This window comes from Homalodisca vitripennis, unplaced genomic scaffold (genome assembly GCF_021130785.1).
Source record: "Homalodisca vitripennis isolate AUS2020 unplaced genomic scaffold, UT_GWSS_2.1 ScUCBcl_531;HRSCAF=2766, whole genome shotgun sequence".
Lineage (NCBI taxonomy): Eukaryota > Metazoa > Arthropoda > Insecta > Hemiptera > Cicadellidae > Homalodisca > Homalodisca vitripennis.
The window spans coordinates 4,464-25,561 of record NW_025776664.1 but is presented as its reverse complement, the minus strand read 5'-3'; the positions used below and the strand labels follow the sequence as shown (position 1 = coordinate 25,561).

Below are 21,098 nucleotides of genomic sequence, written 5' to 3'. Positions count from 1 at the left end.
CTTAATTTGTATTTTGTGGAATACGTTATTATATATTTAAATAGTTTCTACACCATGGAATTAAATAATAATATATGGACCAGATAAGAAATATATAGATTACTACAAATAAAATGTGAATAAAATAATCAATAAACCATAACAGAGATACAATAAAGTGTTCACGGTTAAATACAAACTTGAAAATAATTTGTTGAAATTAAAAGAAGAAAATGTTGAAAATGAACGATTTGTGGATTTCTACAGCAATTATAATAGTCACACAGTCAATCAAGTCTTGTTAATTGGTCTGATTTATATCATTATTGTATTTTACCATTCCTACATACTTTAAAGGACAAGAAAATTAGATAGTTAAGTTTGTTTTCTTGGTAAAAATAAATAAATCTGGGGTGGTTTTATACTTTGAATAGGTGGAATCTAAAACCCATTACGTTGACTATCATAAATCCAAAAACTCTTCGCCGTGCTTTGGGATTGTGTGGAACATTGTGTGCACAACTGTGCACCTGATGAGACAGTGAGAATACCTCTTCATCTAGATTACACTATTTGGCTACTGGGAAACCAGATAGAGCCCTTTTGTATTCAAGGTGTCTCTGATGTCAAAACGAGGCAAAGGGTTAGTTTTGAAAGTCTTCATCACCGACTACCTTGGATTTCTTCAGACGAGCATGGACTCCAGACTCCAGGAATCAACTTTGTTCCAGCTTCAGATTCCATACTCTACACTGAGCGGAAAATAAAATGGAGCAAAACTCAACATTTTTAACGTTCTGTGGATCCCACAATGTTCGCCATGTTTGGACTTGACATCATTGAAACCTAGAATGTTTCAGTAATAACACTAAAATTGAATATGCGTACAAGCGACGAGAGTCATTAACCCTACGGTTGGTGATGCTCTGATGCACATAATTGGGTGTGAATAAATGATTGATTGGTTGCTCAGCACAGCTGCCGACTGTGAAAAATATTCTTTATAATGGTTTCGATGGTTCAGACTAAATAATAAGACAACGGAGTTCAAATACTTTTTAACTAATGCAGAACTTTGGTCGATTGTCATTGAATTCCGTAGTTTTCTTTTACCTCCTGGTTAATTTCTATCGCACTTTTCTTTGTTTGAAAAACTACAAATATTGTTAAGTGGTTTTAAAATAACTTAATATTTTTGACATATTACAAACAGCGTAACTGTTCTAACATATCCCCATCACTGTTAGCGAAAAACTGTGTCCTCACGAATGTTTTTAATTATTAATTACTTTATATTTTGCAACAAGTAATACATTGGTTACACGTCCATTTTTCTTAACAAAATGACAGTACATATGTTAGATATTTCTTATAGAGCTATGAGACATTATTGACCAAACATGTTGATAAACACAAAACGCTAAATTGAAAAACACTATGAACGTAATGGAATTAAGGAATTGTCTTCATCTACTCAAAAACAATTTTTAATGAAATAAAATTTTGAACAATTCCTTCAGTTTGATATATTATACAGAAATTTACGATAATAGTGTAACATAAAATTTAGAGAATAGACTTTCTGAAGACTTCTGTATTTTGAGAATGAAATAGATATTGAATTAAAGATTTCAATTAAAATTGTACATTTGAAGATTACCTCAAATGTAATTAAAATTAAATACATAAATATTTGTTGCAATATAATTGTAGTCCCTCGTGCTTTAAAATCTGCTCCAGCAAAACTTCAAGTTTTTTAAAACTCATTTTGGGTTCTAAATATTTTAGCGTATACAGAAAACAATGCCAAAGGAAGGTCCCATTGGAGACGTTTATATATATATATATATATATATATATATATATATATATATATATATAATATATATATAATATATATATATATATGATTATTTTTCTACATATATATTTAATAAAACTATCCTTTGATTATTGCTGTACATTATAGAAAGTATGTAAGAAAAACGGCAAATTTGGTACATTGCATTTAGTAAAATTAAATCAACAAATTAAAATATCACAAAATAAATTTTCCGACCTAATTTAAATCATTTTTATCGTTAGTTAAACTTTAATGGTTGCAGACAAACTTTTACATGTAGGCATGCATGAATGATGACTTAATGACGCATCCAGGTGTTCAAGTCAAGTTATTTTGTACAAACCTGGGTCAATTTTCGGGTTTCCCTATCAAAGCAAACTTAGCTCATCGCCAAAAACTTGGAACTCTGACAGCCTCAGTTAGGGGTATGTCAAAGATTACATTCCTGCTTTGACACGGTTCTTGCATCAACGTACAACACTGTTCTGTTCCTCTGTGGCACATCGTTTGTCTGAAGTGTGTTGTTGAGATCAGACAGCCAGCAGTTAGGAGTATGTCACAGATTACATTCCTGCTTTGACACGGTTCTTGCATCAACGTACAACACAGTTCTGTTCCTCTGTGGCACATCGTTTGTCTGAAGTGTGTTGTTGAGATCAGACAGCCAGCAGTTAGGAGTATGTCACAGATTACATTCCTGCTTTGACACGGTTCTTGCATCAACGTACAACACAGTTCTGTTTCCTCTGTGGCACATCGTTTGTCTGAAGTGTGTTGTTGAGATCAGACAGCCAGCAGTTAGGAGTATGTCACAGATTACATTCCTGCTTTGACACGGTTCTTGCATCAACGTACAACACAGTTCTGTTCCTCTGTGGCACATCGTTTGTCTGAAGTGTGTTGTTGAGATCAGACAGCCAGCAGTTAGGAGTATGTCAAAGATTACATTCCTGCTTTGACACGGTTCTTGCATCAACGTACAACACAGTTCTGTTCCTCTGTGGCACATCGTTTGTCTGAAGTGTGTTGTTGAGATCAGACAGCCAGCAGTTAGGAGTATGTCAAAGATTACATTCCTGCTTTGACACGGTTCTTGCATCAACGTACAACACTGTTCTGTTCCTCTGTGGCACATCGTTTGTCTGAAGTGTGTTGTTGAGATCAGACAGCCAGCAGTTAGGAGTATGTCACAGATTACATTCCTGCTTTGACACGGTTCTTGCATCAACGTACAACACAGTTCTGTTCCTCTGTGGCACATCGTTTGTCTGAAGTGTGTTGTTGAGATCAGACAGCCAGCAGTTAGGAGTATGTCACATATTACATTCCTGCTTTGACACGGTTCTTGCATCAACGTACAACACAGTTCTGTTCCTCTGTGGCACATCGTTTGTCTGAAGTGTGTTGTTGAGATCAGACAGCCAGCAGTTAGGAGTATGTCACAGATTACATTCCTGCTTTGACACGGTTCTTGCATCAACGTACAACACAGTTCTGTTCCTCTGTGGCACATCGTTTGTCTGAAGTGTGTTGTTGAGATCAGACAGCCAGCAGTTAGGAGTATGTCACAGATTACATTCCTGCTTTGACACGGTTCTTGCATCAACGTACAACACAGTTCTGTTCCTCTGTGGCACATCGTTTGTCTGAAGTGTGTTGTTGAGATCAGACAGCCAGCACAGTTAGGAGTATGTCAAAGATTACATTCCTGCTTTGACACGGTTCTTGCATCAACGTACAACACTGTTCTGTTCCTCTGTGGCACATCGTTTGTCTGAAGTATGTTGTTGATATCGTACAGTCACCGTGTACAGCAAGTCTACTGGCCATCAAAATTGATCGTCATATCGTATTACAGTGTGGCTTGTAGAGAGACTTAATAAATTATTAATACATGCATTTTTACATTGTAATAATATTCTATACTATATTTGAATAACAGTAAAATATTATTTCTCATCATTAAAAAATGTAGAAAGTAATTCCTAAGTAATGCTGCTTTGAAATAATACTTTAGTACAATCCATTTGGAACACTATTACCAACTAACATTTTATGTACACGTCTTGAATAGAAGTTACAATAATTTATCAAGGACTGTACAAACTCAATATATTTAACATAAACAAGGAAACATTACTTCTTAAATTTAAGTTTGAATTTTAAGTCATAGAAAACGCACAGTTTTGTTATTGCTATGTCCTCAAAAATTAAGTAAAATAGTTTTGATTGTTGACATTTTTCTTTAATATAATACTTTTACAAGTTTATTAATTACAGTAAATATTCTCATTTGTAAATTGCATTCAATATCATTCCTGCAATTCCTGCACCGAAACTACAAAAGAATTTACCGAAAAGTGATCCAAGCCGCGAAATCATATGATGTCTCAAAAAAAATTCTTTCTTCTAAAAATGTTTCTAAAACTGTTTGGGACATTATTAACAATAAAAATAAAGCTCACAAACAGATCAAAATTAAAATTGGAGATACCTTGGTGCAGGATGAAGCTGGGATCGCCAATGAGTTTAATAGATTTTTTTGCGTCTGTTGCTTGTGGGCGAGGTCCTCGACCGTCAGAGCCCCAGGTTAATCACGCGCGAAGACGTAGTCCAGTAGAATCAATGATAATGGCACCTGTACTTGAGGAAGAGTTGGAAAAAATTATTCAGCAGCTCCCGGCCAAACAATCAACCGATCTAAATTTATTGTCCATGTGGATCTTGAAAAAATGTGCCAAGCATATTGTGAGCCCTCTGACTCAATTGGTAAATCTGTCTTTTCAAACAGGAGTTTTCCCCCTCCCTCCTGAAAAAATGCGAAAGTACACCCCATTTTCAAAAAAGATGACCCATGCTCCCTTAACAATTATCGGCCTGTCTCTATTTTTGCCAACTGTGAGCAAGATTTTCGAAAAACTATTTTTGACAAGAATGCTTTGTTTTTTTAGCAAACACAACCAGCTCTCTGAAGACCAATTTGGCTTCAGAACGGGAAAATCGACGGTAGACGCTGTGGTGAGTCTGGTCGAAATGGTTGTAGAGGGGTTAGAGTGTCGGAATCCCACCATAAGTGTGTTTCTCGACTTATCCAAAGCATTCGACTGTGTTGACCATAATACACTTCTTGACAAACTTGAATCTCATGGCATTAAAATCATTTCTAAGCCATAGAACACAGACTGTCCAAATTACAAATCACCTTTTCAAGTCCATTGAATTTGAGATATGGAGTTCCCCAAGGCTCCATCCTCAGTCCAATCCTTTTTTCTGGTCTATGTCAATGACATCGAGTCATCACTTCTGTACGGGAATCTCGTGCAGTATGCTGATGACACGACTCTCTGTTTTAACGATAAATCAAAAGAAGTTTTGGAACAAAAAGCTTTTGTTGACCTTAACAATTGCGTCAAACACTTTCATAGCCTCAATCTCACAACAAATTCCACAAAATCTAATTTTCTGAATTTCTTTTTCTGAATTTTAAGATCTTTAGGGAAATACTGCCCAAGTCAGGTTCTGATGGCGGCGTATTACGGCCTGATTTACCCACATCTTTCCTACGGAGTGATTTTGTGGGGAGCTTGTTCAAACAATCAAATTTTGAGAGTTTTCAGGCTTCAAAAGAAAGCGATTAGAACAATCGCCAACATGAACTTCAGAGAGTCGTGTAGACCAGCTTTCAAAAAATTGCAGCTGTTGACCCTGCCGTGTCTATATCTTGGAGGCAGTTTTATTCTGTAAGTCAAAATGTGCCCTGACTGGGGCCGTGACATGCATGAATATGAAACGAGAGGCAGAGACAACTACCGTACTGGCGACACAGAACGGTGGTTTATGAACACCTGCCCTCGCAGGCAGGTGTCCGTTTCATCAACAGTTTTGCCGGATTCCATGAAAAACGTACAAACGGCCAAGGCGTTAAAAACTCGCCTGAAGCGCTTTTTAGCGTCTAAAGCATTCTATAGCGTCGACGAGTTTTTTGAATTATAGTTGGGAGACCTCCAATTTAGAAGACTGACACTGGCGTTGGCAGTGGAGAGAATTGGCGAGTAAGTGGTATGGATGAATGTAACGATTGTATGTCTGAATGTGGTATTGTGAACGAATGTAAAAAATTATAGATTTATTCGGTATGACTTTTGCCACATAATTGTAATATTATCAACGGCAATAAAAGACTTGACTTTGACTTTGACTTTGACATTATATTCTGCTAATATTGAAAATCTGTACAGGCGCTGAAAGTGTGACTCATTTCATCTTCAACCAAATTACTATTGCTGTACATTGGTTTGAAGTTGACAAATAACCCCTGAACATGAGCTTAACTGCTGTAATTTCTTCTTCTTAAAACTAACCTTTTTATATTTTTAGGATTGAATTACCTTTAGGGCTAAAACATGCATCTTTAAGGGTCCTGTTATTCTATTTGATTACAACCCGAAATGTTCTGCCCTTCGTACTTGAATCTCTTAATTTTTAGACGGAAAAATGTATAATTTGTGTGTTTGGTTGAAGACAAACCATGGCACAGATCAGTGACCTAAGGTAAGAAGGAGACAATCGAGAACCTAGCGCAGTTACTATTATTAACAACCGTACTTGCACACTTGGTTCTTTCAGCGAAATGCTAGCGTAAGCTTTAAGAAATAACTGAACTAATCCCCGGACCCCAGCACAACTCGTCGAATAAATCATTTATATCTCATGTAAGCTATAACTAATACACTTCATGGTGTGTGTACACTATACTAATGGCGTATTATAGCGAGTACGGCGGTTATCGCGAGATAACCGAATCAAGCAACGTCGAGCGTGGCTGCTGCTTGGATGGGTGACCGCTGAGCGATCCTGTCCTTGCAAGCAGCCCGCCTGCCCGGCCGTTGGTGGTAGATCGGAAGTAACCTTGGTTAAGTGTTAGAGAGGGCTTTTTAGTCCTAACTTTGCCTTGACTTACAATCAAAGATTCTACTTTACACGCTATTGCGATGATAGGTAATGCCTCTAAATATGTAGGTGAATAAATGTATAGAGCTACTTTGTTTTATTGAACTTTATTTTTAACATATACATAAAATTAGTAACAAATAGTAACTGTCATATAACAATGATTATTAAGAAACATTAATTAATAAAAATTAGCCTTAAGTAAAACATAAAATGTTGAGATTCTAATGCAACTATCATTGCATTAAACAGTTCTCTTGATCAGTCTTTTTGAACCGACTTCTCGGAATGCCTTCTCGATTAAGAACGGAATCAATTTCCAGATCTCCGTTATCATTGTCTTCCTTTGCACCATCCCTATGGCGGACCAAGATCCACGCCGACTCTGAAAATTAAAAAAATCTATTTACACAACAGAACCACAAACAGATCTCAAATCATTGCACATATTATAAATTTATTTGCGAATAATTTATGTATTTCCTGCGCATTAATGCAGTATACGAACAAGTTGAACAATCACATTATATTCCGATATGTGATGTGCAGTTCACCTTAACGTAGTGAGAGTCCATACTAACTGGACTCCAGGGTTCAATGCCCCTCAAGGAGGCTTTACAACACTGTAAGGTTTCGTCAGCGTCAGAGATGTCCATTAACCACATCAACCGTAATACAATACAATACAATACACAGCTATCTAGAAACTTTGTGGCTTAGACACACCGGGCTTACATCAGATTACTCAGCTCAAACGCCACGCCAAGCACAACAATAAATGGTAACAGTGATCTCACTGTACTTAAAATTAATTCCACATATTAAATCACGTATACATTATGTAGAACGACAAGCTGTGTTTAATAACTAAACATAGAACATATTGGAATAATGAAACAAATTAAAAAGATACGTGAAATTATGCTTTAGTTTGGTTTTTTATACGCTTTAGTGGTGCATTTTTTTATATAAACAAAATGGTTTCCACTAAAACTTGTGTAAGAAGAATACAAGTGTTACTATCAATAGCTATTTTAATACAATTTAAACTACCTTACTCATAACTACATTTTATAGGTTAGAATACGTATAGACTGTTCAGAATGTTATTGATTGGCTGTTCTGCAATTATCATAGTTCTATTTACTAAAATTTCGTGTAGTATATTACATTTTACTATTCATACTTTAAAATCTTTATCAGTAAAATAACAAAGTTTACTTTTAATGTGTATAATGAAATATGATTTCCGATACTTTATTAAAAAATACAGTAGTATATTTATAGTTACAAGAGACAAAGTTAATTACATCAAAATCTCATTTTGACTTAAGTATTCAAACGTCATTGACTTAAAGGAAGTTCACTTTATATCTGAAAATATCTTTCAAGTACGAGGTTTTAATAAAGCTTAGAACTTTATATTGTACATCAAAGTCAAAGTTGTTATTATTTGTTGTCTACTTATTGTTATTAAGCTGTTCCAGTATTGTTATTAATACGTTTTAAGTCTAAATATTAATGTAAAATTGAATATGTCCGTTGAAATAAATTAAAATAAAGTTAAGATAGTAAACAATAAGAATTCTGTTTCAAATAGAATTGATAAATTCAAAAAATTCAAGCGTTGAACACCTACTATTTTTGGCTGTAGTTACTCGTGTAAACGAGGGCGAATTTTACGAGATTTCTTTTCAGTCTAAAATAACTTACAATGATGCACCGTGTCAAACTATTACATTGCACAAACATGTATATAAAGTATATATCCACCAATTTAGAGATTGGATTTTAAAGAACTCTTGGTCATTGTATGCTTGAATCTTCCTGTCCCTGTCGTCCAGATAAACTTATTGTATTGTATTGTATGGGTCTTGTAAAACTGTCTAGGTGGAGAAAAGAGGATTTCAACAGTCTTCCGATTTAACCAAAACCAGAAACGCCCTGTATCGATATCCATTTTACACTTCCATTTAGCTATTATATGGTTATAAGTTAGGAATTCTCGACTCTAATAGTTTGACTATGCGCATTATTCATATACACTAGCATTAGGTATATCCCTTTAAATAAATAATTAGTACAAACTTTGTGTTTTTCCTACATAATAATTGCAACTATTTTATTAATTATCTCAATTGTGTAACCTGTAAATGTTATGTATTTCCTTAGATATATTTACATATTTAGTACTTTTCATCATACTTACTGCTTTTAAACAGTATTAAAATGATTACATGAAGAGTATTATAGCACTTACCTGGCACCATTCCAGGCACCATTCACTGACAACAGACCACTTCCCAGTTGGAGTAATCAGTATCCAAAACCCAATATTTAGAGGATTATGACACTTACCTAAGTGTGCCAGGGTCCCTAAGCTGAAAACAGGACCACACCACTGCCCAGTTGGAGTAATCAGTATCCAACACCCAGTATTTACAGAATAATGGTACTTACCTGAGTGTGCCAGGGATCCTAAACTGAAACATGACCACACTACTGCCCAGTTGGAGTAATCAGTATCCAACACCCAGTATTTACAGAATAATGGTACTTACCTGAGTGTGCCAGGGATCCTAAACTGAAACAGGACCACACCACTGCCCAGTTGGAGTAATCAGTATCCAACACCCAGTATTTACAGAATAATGGTACTTACCTGAGTGTGCCAGGGACCCTAAACTGAAACAGGACCACACCACTGCCCAGTTGGAGTAATCAGTATCCAACACCCAGTATTTACAGAATAATGGTACTTACCTGAGTGTGCCAGGGACCCTAAACTGAAACATGACCACACCACTGCCCAGTTGGAGTAATCAGTATCCAACACCCAGTATTTACAGAATAATTGTACTTACCTGAGTGTGCCAGGGATCCTAAACTGAAACATGACCACACCACTGCCCAGTTGGAGTAATCAGTATACCCAGAATTTACAGAATAATGGGAATAATGGTACTTACCTGAGTGTGCCAGGGATCCTAAACTGAAACAGGACCACACTACTGCCCAGTTGGAGTAATCAGTATCCAACACCCAGTATTTACAGAATAATTGTACTTACCTGAGTGTGCCAGGGATCCTAAACTGAAACAGGACCACACTACTGCCCAGTTGGAGTAATCAGTATACATCACCCAGAATTTACAGAATAATGGTACTTACCTGAATGTGCCAGGGACCCTAAACTGAAACAAGACCACACCACTGCCCAGTTGGAGTAATCAGTATCCAACACCCAGTATTTCGATGTAATCCTTTGAATAACTGCAACAGATAAATAGCATTTATGAAATTAGAATTAGAGTAATATTTTCATATGTACGTATGAAACAAACCTGTAAAACAATTTTGAAGTTTATGTTTCTACAACTATTAAATCTTAAAAACTATTCATACGTAAGCATGAATGTAAACCATCATAAAGAAATAAACTGATTTCAAGTTGGTTAGTGGATAGAACATAACAGCCAGAGAACGCATATGTTTTCAATAATCACCTGTTTTAAATTAAATAGAAATACCTTCATGAGATTAAACATGTAACTCTGGAAGCGTGTAGCGCAGAACCCTTTTGTCGCAGGTAGTTTATATCTACGAGTCACGTCTAGATTTTAAGAGTTTTCGATTGATTAATGATTGATAAATTTCTTTTAATGAATGAAATGTTTTAAGCTCACACCACTTTGAACATAAGTTACTTTTAATTTTAAAATTAAAAATACAACTCTTAGTTATTAAGCGTTACTATAATGTCAGTTTAAAATTGAGAAGTAGCGTTTGGTAACCTTTTTTCTGTCCACACATCCTTTAGTATAAACTGTTAAAATACGTCTTAGAGTAATTTTCCAAACGTCACTCAGTGTAAGGTGACCACGGTCTTCTGGGTTCCTCAGATCGTGTAATGTCTCTAGTGTAAGGTGACCACGGTCTTCTGGGTTCCTCAGATCGTGTAATGTCTCTAGTGTAAGGTGACCACGGTCTTCTGGGTTCCTCAGATCGTGTAATGTCTCTAGTGTAAGGTGACCACGGTCTTCTGGGTTCCTCAGATCGTGTAATGTCTCTAGTGTAAGGTGACCACGGTCTTCTGGGTTCCTCAGATCGTGTAATGTCTCTAGTGTAATTTATTGATTATCCCATCCGACATATATGTTCATATTTTCTTTCAAATATGGCATCTGGGTTTGGTCTCCCTCTGTAATTTGGTAAAGACAAAACTTATCCACACCTTGGGAAAGAGAATGAGATAAAATTTTAATAGCTTAAACCACCCCTCGAGATCATCAGCATCCATCCTCGATTAAACAGGTACGGAAGAAATAGAATGAACCATTGGCCAAATTGAGGGATAGAATATAATAGTTACTGCTATGGAACCTAACTCAATTAAAATTTCGAGATAAATCTTCTCATTTGTAGGCTTAAATTTTGCATGAAACTTAATTTCTACTTAGAGAAAAATAAGCTCTATGATGGTGGATATCCAACCATGAAGCTAGGCTGAGAATCATTGAAAACCCACCACTTAGTTGTGTACACATTGCAACAGCCGTACTTTGTCAGTTACATTGAATGACCTCTCAATTTTTAATGATATTCAAGATAACCTTATTCCTAATAATAACATATAAAATTTGTTAACTTAATGGGATTAATAGACGTAATAACTGTCGTCAAGAACGTAGACAGGAATAACTGTTGGGGGGGAGGGCTCCAGACAACTAATATTTTCTCGTAGTGGACAGAGAGTAAGGCTCCATTTTGTTCCTTAAAAAGTTCTTGACCCGTTTCCTTGTTGAGAACGATCTTTCAGCAGTACATGTCAGTAATACTGAATTATTTAAATAATTAAAATCGTTTACTAAAATAGTAATTTAAACATTGAAAATTATGGGGGCCGGACCCCCTTTGAACTCCCCTCCCCCAACTCACTACGTCCTTGTCTATTGTTATTTATAGTCTAAGCATAAGATAATTTATATATCTATTTTGATTGTACCATACTAATCTGGTTTATTATGTGAAACATCCTTTGGACAAAATACATAGTATCTGTGATACCATCACTCTTTACAGAAAACACATGAACACACACCAGCAATTAGGCTCTCTCTGCAGAGTCCAAAGACTGGGCAAGTGATCAGACCAGGCTGTGAACTCCTCTCCAATACGTACTTTGGGCCAGTATTAATCACAGTGGATTTCTGATGTCCTTTCTGACTTGAATGGGCTCATACATTTGGATTTACGATATTAGCTAGGGTTTCCTTTTTCTTTCACCTACTACATCAATCATATTTATCAGTTAGTTTCCCTTCCGTCTGGCTTAAGTATCTTTATAAACCTTATAGCTTTATTCTCCTATTTGAAGGGAGGCTAATAGTTGTAGTGTCGGTCGATCTCCATCTTTGGATCCGAGAGTGGTGATACAATTCTCTACATTTTTAAAATCCACATGCACAAGAGAACTGCTGTTGGTTTGTAAGTTTGATGAAATTATTTACAGGTACTTTTTAGCGTCTGGTAGAGTAAATTAAGATTGTAATTTAAGCGTTAGAGAATGTTATCACTCAGAGTACTAGCAAAAGTTCTCCTCCACCAGTCTATCAGTCCGCATGATATCTTTAAATGTATTTTGTATAGTCTTGAAATTTTGCATGAAGTCAAATTTCTACATAGTCGAAATGGAGTTTGATCATAGTCCATGCAATTTGGCAATGCGTCAGCGAAGCTTACTGCTTAGCAGTATCTCCAGCACAAATTAAACTATACACTTGAATTATGCATGAAACTTCCCCTTGAATAAAAGTGAAATTAAGGTATCCTTCGAAATGGGATTGCGCAGACCATTAGCGAAGCCGGATTAATCTATAAACTGGAACGTTTGAACTCTTTCACATCACACAGGGATCTAACAAAATTCCTAATCTGTGTGTTTAGTTGTCGGTCTGTCCACCTTCTGTAGGAAATCTCGAGAACAAATTGAGATTTAGATTTGGAATCTTAAATGAAACTTCAGCGAAGGTTGTTTTTTACCACATGTGGTACAACGTACTCTTACCTTGTAATTAATTAAGCCGTCCCCGACACGAGACTGTTAGATTGAAAGGTGATTTAAAGGCTTACCACAAAAATGCATTGATTAATTCACTTATCATCTACCCCTTTCATGCTATTATGACAATTTATTGTTATTTCGGTATATCGTTAACACGCTGTTGTGTGTTGTACTAGGCTGCAATAGTCGCAAGTAATTGACTGCATATTTAAGTAAAACGTCAACGAGTAATGGTGTTGGCAGTAATCATAATAATTATTCGTCCTTACTTGGAATTGGGAAAGTGACAAGCAGTTTGCCCTCCATTTTGTTCGAGTCCTCCAGCACCGCAGTTCCGTTGATGCTGCGCGCCGTGCTGGAGCTGCTGGAACATGAGTAGACAGAAACTGTTTATAACCTTCGTTATTTGTGTATTCATGTGTTATTGTGTGTTGTGTGTACCTGGTACCATGCTATAATTATAATAACAAAAGATGAGAACAACGACACGATCATATTTTAATCGTCCTTTAACTGCGTTAAGTAATTCACTCGTTAACGCCTTGAAGATGACCAATTAGTGTCAGAATGTTTCATTGTTAGTATTTTTCGTAATTTATATTGTTTATTATACCCCCTTTTTAATCTTCAAGCTTCAATCATCAAAGACAATTTTAACATAATCAAAGCAAACATTTATATAAAAGATTATATAAATTTAGTTAAACATGAGGAGTTTAATTGTACTTTATCTTTGTACATTTCCGCACCATGTTAACTACTTAAGAAACGTAATGATAAAATTAACTAGTCTAATAGCCATCTTTATGTGTTATCAGGGATACATCTGTTTTCAAACACTTGATTTTGTCAATTGAACAAAGGAAATTCTCTTCCTCTGCTCTTTATTTTTTTAATTTTGTTCAATATTAGTGGGTGATTGATTATTAAGGTTTTTTTCAAGATAAATGAAATGATGGAATTGGTGAAAGTTAAACAAAATTTTAGTGATGATTTTGAAACCAAACATATTCAAGTTTTTTTACAAAGGGGTGCGGAAGAAATTAAAATCAGAGTATAAACTTAATTTTATAAAAGTTAGACAATTCAATTGGTCTCCATTTTACTTGTGAAAATTGCGTTAAACCAAAAATAATTGTTTTATAATCGAGCTTATATGTTTCAGGAGAAATATTGCACTAGTTTTGCAGATACTAAAGAAAAATTGTTGACGCGTTCATTAAATGTTTCAAAACTAATTTACAGTGCAACCACACATACTGGAAGATAATGTTACTAAACATTATTCAGGAGATTTCAAATTGATTATCAATTAAAACCGACATTGAAACGGAATTTTTTTATTTCACAGAATTGCAAATGGTTACAGCAAACATTATTTTTAAATTTGGATTTGGAACCCAATTTATTAGTTCTTCTTATGTAGAACAATACCTTAACAGTTCTTGTCCTTTCATAGTACAGTGTACATATTAAAGTACATTTTTACAGTTTTGACAGTAAACTAATGAACCTTGGTCCCTTGTAACAACTTCCCCTCCCACCCAATTTGCCCTAACAGGTCCTGGGAGTTGAAACAAGTCCACAACTCCAGTGTCGGGGTTGAGGGAGTAACATCGCTGTCACACATTCCGTTCTTGTAAACAACTCCCACCGTCCCTCCCACTTACCTATCAGGTTCCCTGGGAGTTGAACACGTCCACAACTACAGTTGTCGGGGTTGAGGGGAGTACATCGCTGTCACACATTTCCCGGTCCCTTGGAACATACTCACCTCCAACCACTTACCTAACAGGTTCCTGGGAGTTGAACACGTCCACAACTCCAGTGTCTGGGTTGAGGGAGTACATCGCTGTCACACATTTACCGGTTCCCTTGGAAAAACTTCCCTCCCACTTACCTATCAGGTTCCTGGGAGTTGAACACGTCCACAACTCTAGTGTCGGGGTTGAGGGAGTACATCGCTGTCACACATTTCCCGGTCCCTTGGAACAACACCAATCCACCACTTACCTAACAGGTTCCTGGGAGTTGAACACGTCCACAACTACAGTGTCGGGGTTGAGGGAGTACATCGCTGTCACACATTTCCCGGTCCCTTGGAACAACACCCATCCACCACTTACCTAACAGGTTCCTGGGAGTTGAACACGTCCACAACTCCAGTGTCTGGGTTGAGGGAGTACATCGCTACCACACATTTCTCGGTCACTTGGAACAACTCCCATCCACCACTTACCTAACAGGTTCCTGGGAGTTGAACACGTCCACAACTCCAGTGTCTGGGTTGAGGGAGTACATCGCTACCACACATTTCTCGGTCACTTGGAACAACTCCCATCCACCACTTACCTAACAGGTTCCTGGGAGTTGAACACGTCCACAACTCCAGTGTCGGGGTTGAGGGAGTACATCGCTACCACACATTTCTCGGTCACTTGGAATACTTCACTCCAACCACACTTACCTAACAGGTTCCTGGGAGTTGAACACGTCCACAACTCCAGTGTCGGGGTTGAGGAGAGTACATCGCTGTCACACATTTCTCGGTCACTTGGAACAACTCCCATCCACCACTTACCTAACAGGTTCCTGGGAGTTGAACACGTCCACAACTCCAGTGTCGGGGTTGAGGGAGTACATCGCTACCACACATTTCTCGGTCACTTGGAACAACTCCCATCCAACCACTTACCTAACAGGTTCCTGGGAGTTGAACACGTCCACAACTCCAGTGTCGGGGTTGAGGGAGTACATCGCTACCACACATTTCTCGGTCACTTGGAACAACTCCCATCCACCACTTACCTAACAGGTTCCTGGGAGTTGAACACGTCCACAACTACAGTGTCGGGGTTTGAGGGGGTACATCGCTGTCACACATTTCTCGGTCACTTGGAACAACTCCCATCCACCACTTACCTAACAGGTTCCTGGGAGTTGAACACGTCCACAAACTCCAGTGTCTGGGTTGAGGGAGTACATCGCTGTCCACACATTTCCCGGTCCCTTGGAACAACTCCCATCCACCACTTACCTAACAGGTTCCTGGGAGTTGAACACGTCCACAACTACAGTGTCGGGGTTGAGGGGGGTACATCGCTGTCACACATTTCTCGGTCACTTGAACAACTCCCATCCACCACTTACCTAACAGGTTCCTGGGAGTTGAACACGTCCACAACTCCAGTGTCGGGTTGAGGGAGTACATCGCTACCACACATTTCTCGGTCACTTGGAACAACTCCCATCCAACCACTTACCTAACAGGTTCCTGGGAGTTGAACACGTCCACAACTCCAGTGTCTGGGTTGAGGGAGTACATCGCTACCACACATTTCTCGGTCACTTGGAACAACTCCCATCCACCACTTACCTAACAGGTTCCTGGGAGTTGAACACGTCCACAACTCCAGTGTCGGGGTTGAGGGAGTACATCCATCGCTGTCACACATTTCCCAGTCCCTTGGAACAAACTCCGTACCGTACGTCTCCTTCTGGTACCACGTGCCCATGTACTAAACGTCACACTACCATTACAAATGTGATACGGTAAGTGGATAAAACACAATAAGTTAATAACAAGTTTATAGTAAAATTACTACGTAATTACAGTTGCGAAAGTTTTTCAATTAAAAAATTGCATGGCAAATAAAGACTTTTACTAGTTACTAAAAATGTATAATATTGTATAATCTGCTAAATCAGTACAAACGTTATTTTTTTCGAAATATGTCAAGAACTGTATAAGTTACTAACTTTAATCTCAATAATCATACTCTTACTTTGGAAGACCGGAAGGTTAAATATCATAATAAATCAAAACCATTTATTTTTAATCGTATGCAAATAACAAGGAGGAAACATCAAAATTATGCAATGAGAAATATTTTAACGGTACAAGCAATGGAAGACATTAGCATTATTATACCAGATGATCAGTAATTTTAATATGATCGGAAATAAACATATAAGTACTTTAATTGTTAAACTGTTTTTCACATATAAAAAGCCACCAAAATACATATGTTAACCCATAGAAGAATTAAAACATAGATTTCTTTATGAAAAATTCACCATACTCTCTTCCTCCACAATAGTACCTAAGCAGAATTACGATAGCCCTCTCTATTTAACACAGCAGTTGAATAAGTTTCACTTGTCTTGTAAAGGTTCTTTAAACACTTCTTGTGCTATTTATCACGGTTTTAAGATTCATTCTGTAAGCAGCAGCAACAGTTGTAGAAGATTTACTATCGTCCTTTCCCCGGACATGGAAAACATTAGCCATCCATTATATACAGGCTATATATTTAACATTCAACTGGGACTTTTCGACAATGGTTGCCAAATACGGTTCTATTACACAAGGGAAAAGTACCCCCAAGCAATGCCTCAGTGGCAGTTAATTTATTTATTCGAAAATACATTCAGTTAAGGCCTAAAATAACACAGAAGTGAACTGTTACAACTAGTTTACTAGCTGGCCTCTACTTTCTACTAGAGTTTGCCTTGGAACATTTACCTCCACAAGATTGAAGGGAGACTTGACTGTGACATTGGGACAGCCACCGACTGCTATGTACTGCGCATGCGCCAGGCCAGCCTGGAGACAGCTCCACAGGACAGCGTACACGATGATCATAACTGTGAGTGACAGTGATAAATTAGTGCAAAATACACATGATACAGGAAATTGGATTTATTTTTATGGATCAAAATGTACCACGTAAATATTCCTAATGTTTCGTATTTATGTTTTAAATGAGAATCTAGCAAACCCGTTGTTGCCATTTTCAGTGGAATACTATTTCTATGTATTGAGCAATTAGTGGAAAGATTAGTGAGATATTTTAACGTCTCAACATCTTTTCTCGTTTTTTAATTATTAAAAGGTCCTTATGTTCTGCTGTGTTCACTTAGGACAAACAAGCAGATGATTAAACCTCTCATTTCATTTAGTCTTAAAAGGACCTTTGCGCTGTTTTAGGAGTGACAGGACCGCCTCCTGTCGAGTTGCCGTGAGGACGGATGAAGGGAAACTATCTCAGTCTTGTCACCTTGGCAGAAAAGGAGGCTCTCGCTTTAAACCTCTTTTACAATAAGGAATGGCAAGAGAACCCTTGCCCCCTCTCACCCCATTGGTATCCTCATGTTTAGCCTTTTAAAACGCCATTTTACATTAAGGATGCCTCCTCATCCACTCCAAAAATCATCCTCCTAAGTAAACTAGACCAATCTACCAGCCCTTTTTACCCCATTACCTTGACATTTGCGGTTAGATATGCCGCTCCTGGACATACATTGGGTTGCCCAAACGTAATTAACACGTCGGATTTTATTGTACACAGACTAGGTTCTACTTACTTAAAACCCTAGAATTATACACAAATTTAACTTGATATTTTTTTTCTGGACATACCAATTCCAAATCAATACCGATGGAAGGGTAACTGTGATTTTTTGTCAAGGATGGTGTTTATGACACAATGGTTTGAAATTGCGAACTTCTACTAACATAAAAAAAATCAACAGCCTTTAAACTTAAATCCGTCAGCATTCACTAATTATTTGTTGAATAATAGTAATCCAGACCTATATATATATAATATTTTATTTTGTTATATTTTAATTTTATGAAAATGTGTAATCTATCATATATAGAATAGGTTATTCTAGTCTTATAACTCAAATGCTATTTTCATTTAAACCATTGCAACCCTTCTAAAGTAGGACACACCACTTATTAGCAACTTATTCGAATTTTCATGGATCGGTTATCGATGACTCTTTCGTGCGTCAGTACATTGCTTCCCTTACTAAATTAACAAACTCTTCTATTCAGTTATAACTTTGTTTCATGTAGTTGACCATCAGGTTCTAAGACAGGTAAATTATCTGATATCATATGGTCAGACGTTCTGTGGCAAATGCAGTGAATCTTCTTAGCACTCCTACTCCAGAAAAGGGTTAGTCAGAATTATAGCTGGTGCAGGATTTAAAAAACCTTCCAGAAAAATGTTTCAATCTTTAAAAACTTTACTACCCCTATGTATTTTTACCCTGTAATGTATGCTTTTTATGAGATTTAATTTAGACCGATTTTACAGCAGGAATCATGAGCATTCTTATTTTACTAGAAACCCTTCTCTACTACATTACCCGTTTCACAAAACTAGCTTCTTTAAATACATCTCCTTATTTACAATTGCATCAAGAATAATACCCATCTCCCAACCAGAATTAAAAACTCTAGAGTTTCCCTTTGCTCACTGTTTTTACAGTATTGAAGAATACATATCACTCTCTTCATAACTATATTCATGACATGGGGCTTAGACTATTTTCTTTTTAAAACTTGATAACTTTTGATATCATTAAACGATACAAATGTTTGTAACTTTACATTTTTAGATTAGAATTTTAAACCCTTCCCTAGCTTGAAAAAACATTTTAAAATGTATTTACAATTTTTAGCTTATTTAATATTATGGAATTAATTTAATTTAGTGTGTGAATACATATATAATTACTAGTCTTTTGCAGTTCTTTATATAATTTATCTATTTATTTATCATATTGAATTTTATCTTATTCTTAGGCTATTATTTTAGGTATATTGTAATGCACCTCTCCATATTGCTTTTTAAAAATTACTTAACGCTTGTCTTTTTCGTACAACACAAATGATTTTTTTCGATCAATCTATACAGAAATGTCGAATAAGAAAGGAATCGATTTTACGTTTTTTCGATATAGAGCTAGAAAGTAGAACACAACTAAACGTTACCAGATAGCAATCCCTGTGTTGTGGTATTCGTTTAAGCAAACCAAACAAATCAAGGCTCCAGCCGTTTATTTACCTTGTGGCAGACGACGCAACAATGTCCCTGTGTGTCGTGATTGGCAACAGAATACGGACGTGGAGAGCTTATTTTATTATTTTGGTATACCAAATTAACCGTACCTAAAATTAGCGGAGTTGTACCTTTTGTTTTGAATTGATCTTTTTAGCGTGTTGATCGTTCTTTTCTATTAAATAATTGTTGAATTTCAAAGATGTTTTTCTCTGAATGGATTTGAGGTCGAAGGTTTCTTATGTTTATAGTAAGGTTTAAGGTATAAATTTCAGTTGTATAGTAACGAAAAAAATACGATACAAATTGACTAATTTACAGACATAGACAGAAATAACATAAATAATATGATGTTTTAAACTTTATTTATTTAACAAAATGTTTTTTACGTTAATTATTTGGCAGAAATTTTATATCATGATCTATAACTTAGGAAATTCATTTAACATCGAACTTAAAATAATAACCACTTCTATATTGAATTATCTAGATACACGCTGTTAACTTTTGCTAATCAAAGGATTTTAATCGAAAATACCAGAAGAATCGAGTACAAAAATAAGACTCTATAGTAGCAAATATGTAAAAGTTCGAAGTACATATTGTCTAAGAACGTTGAACATTGTTTTGTTTCGATTTCGTTCAATTTCAAATCCTCTCCTGGCCTGAACTTTTCTATCAGTACTGTACTCTCTGTGTTCATACTCTCTAACTCTTCTGCACCCTTTTGTGTAGTCACTAAATATACCAGTTCATTATTTCGCAATATGGAATTGGACTGTTGTAAAATAAAGCGATATAAGAGTTGAAAACAGTTAAAGGCAAATAATATGTTTATTTACAATATTAATAACCTTTTGATCTTTTTCAATGTTGATAAAGGTTCGCTTTTTAAAGAGCCCTCACGAGACACTTAAATATGGGCGAAAATTTTAAAATTAATGAGCCGTTGCGCATTTAAGGTATTTTTTGGTTGTAATACATAATATAGCAATAAAATACCCTCATACCTTTACAGCATTTTTAAATATTTAAATTGGTACACTGTTTTTTTATATATTGTAATTGGTATACGGTTGGTTTTAAAGTGAGTTTATGGGTTATGATTTAACTTAGGTAAAAATCACTAAAATACTAAACATCAATTGTATAACCACCTGTAGGGGATTTGTTGTAGTAAATAATCTGCCAAAGTTTGATACTCCCACTTATGGGACACCCTATCATATAATATACATCATAGTAGATAACTAAATACAGCATAAAAGCAATTACAGTTTTGTAAAAATATGATTGCTCTGTAACGCCTGGGTTCATCTGTAATTAAAGTATGAACTTTAATTACAGAGCTTGCAGCTCTGCTCAAAAAAGGTTGCAATATGATGACTGTTTTTGGATATATTTT

General features: G+C 36.2%; 1 protein-coding gene across 2 annotated transcripts; it reads right to left on the bottom strand.

Moving 5' to 3' along the window:
• Positions 1–6,889: 6,889 nt before the first annotated feature.
• LOC124370823 (apolipoprotein D-like) lies at positions 6,890–14,716 on the bottom strand. Of its 2 annotated transcripts, none has more exons than XM_046829123.1 (4): positions 14,625–14,716; positions 13,106–13,197; positions 9,944–10,045; positions 6,890–7,157 (listed from the first exon to the last, which is right to left on the bottom strand). In XM_046829123.1, the coding sequence occupies exons 1-4, from the start codon at positions 14,684–14,686 to the stop codon at positions 7,009–7,011; spliced, it is 405 nt and encodes a 134-aa protein (XP_046685079.1). In that variant the 5' UTR covers positions 14,687–14,716; the 3' UTR covers positions 6,890–7,008. The 2 variants fall into 2 exon arrangements, with proteins under 2 accessions (XP_046685079.1, XP_046685078.1); XM_046829122.1 differs by having other exon boundaries at positions 13,106–13,200; positions 14,625–14,708.
• Between the last annotated feature and the right edge of the window lie 6,382 nt (positions 14,717–21,098).

Bases quoted from the DNA above. Each gene is read 5' to 3' on its own strand.
- LOC124370823 (XM_046829122.1), bottom strand. From the start codon at position 14,686: ATGTACTCCCTCAACCCAGACACTGGAGTTGTGGACGTGTTCAACTCC. The intron at 10,046-13,105 runs GTAAGGACGAAT...TATCTGTTGCAG, and splicing joins TGTCACTTTCCCAATTCCAA to TTATTCAAAGGATTACATCG. The intron at 7,158-9,943 runs GTAAGTACCATT...TTTAATTTTCAG, and splicing joins AGGGTCCCTGGCACATTCAG to AGTCGGCGTGGATCTTGGTC.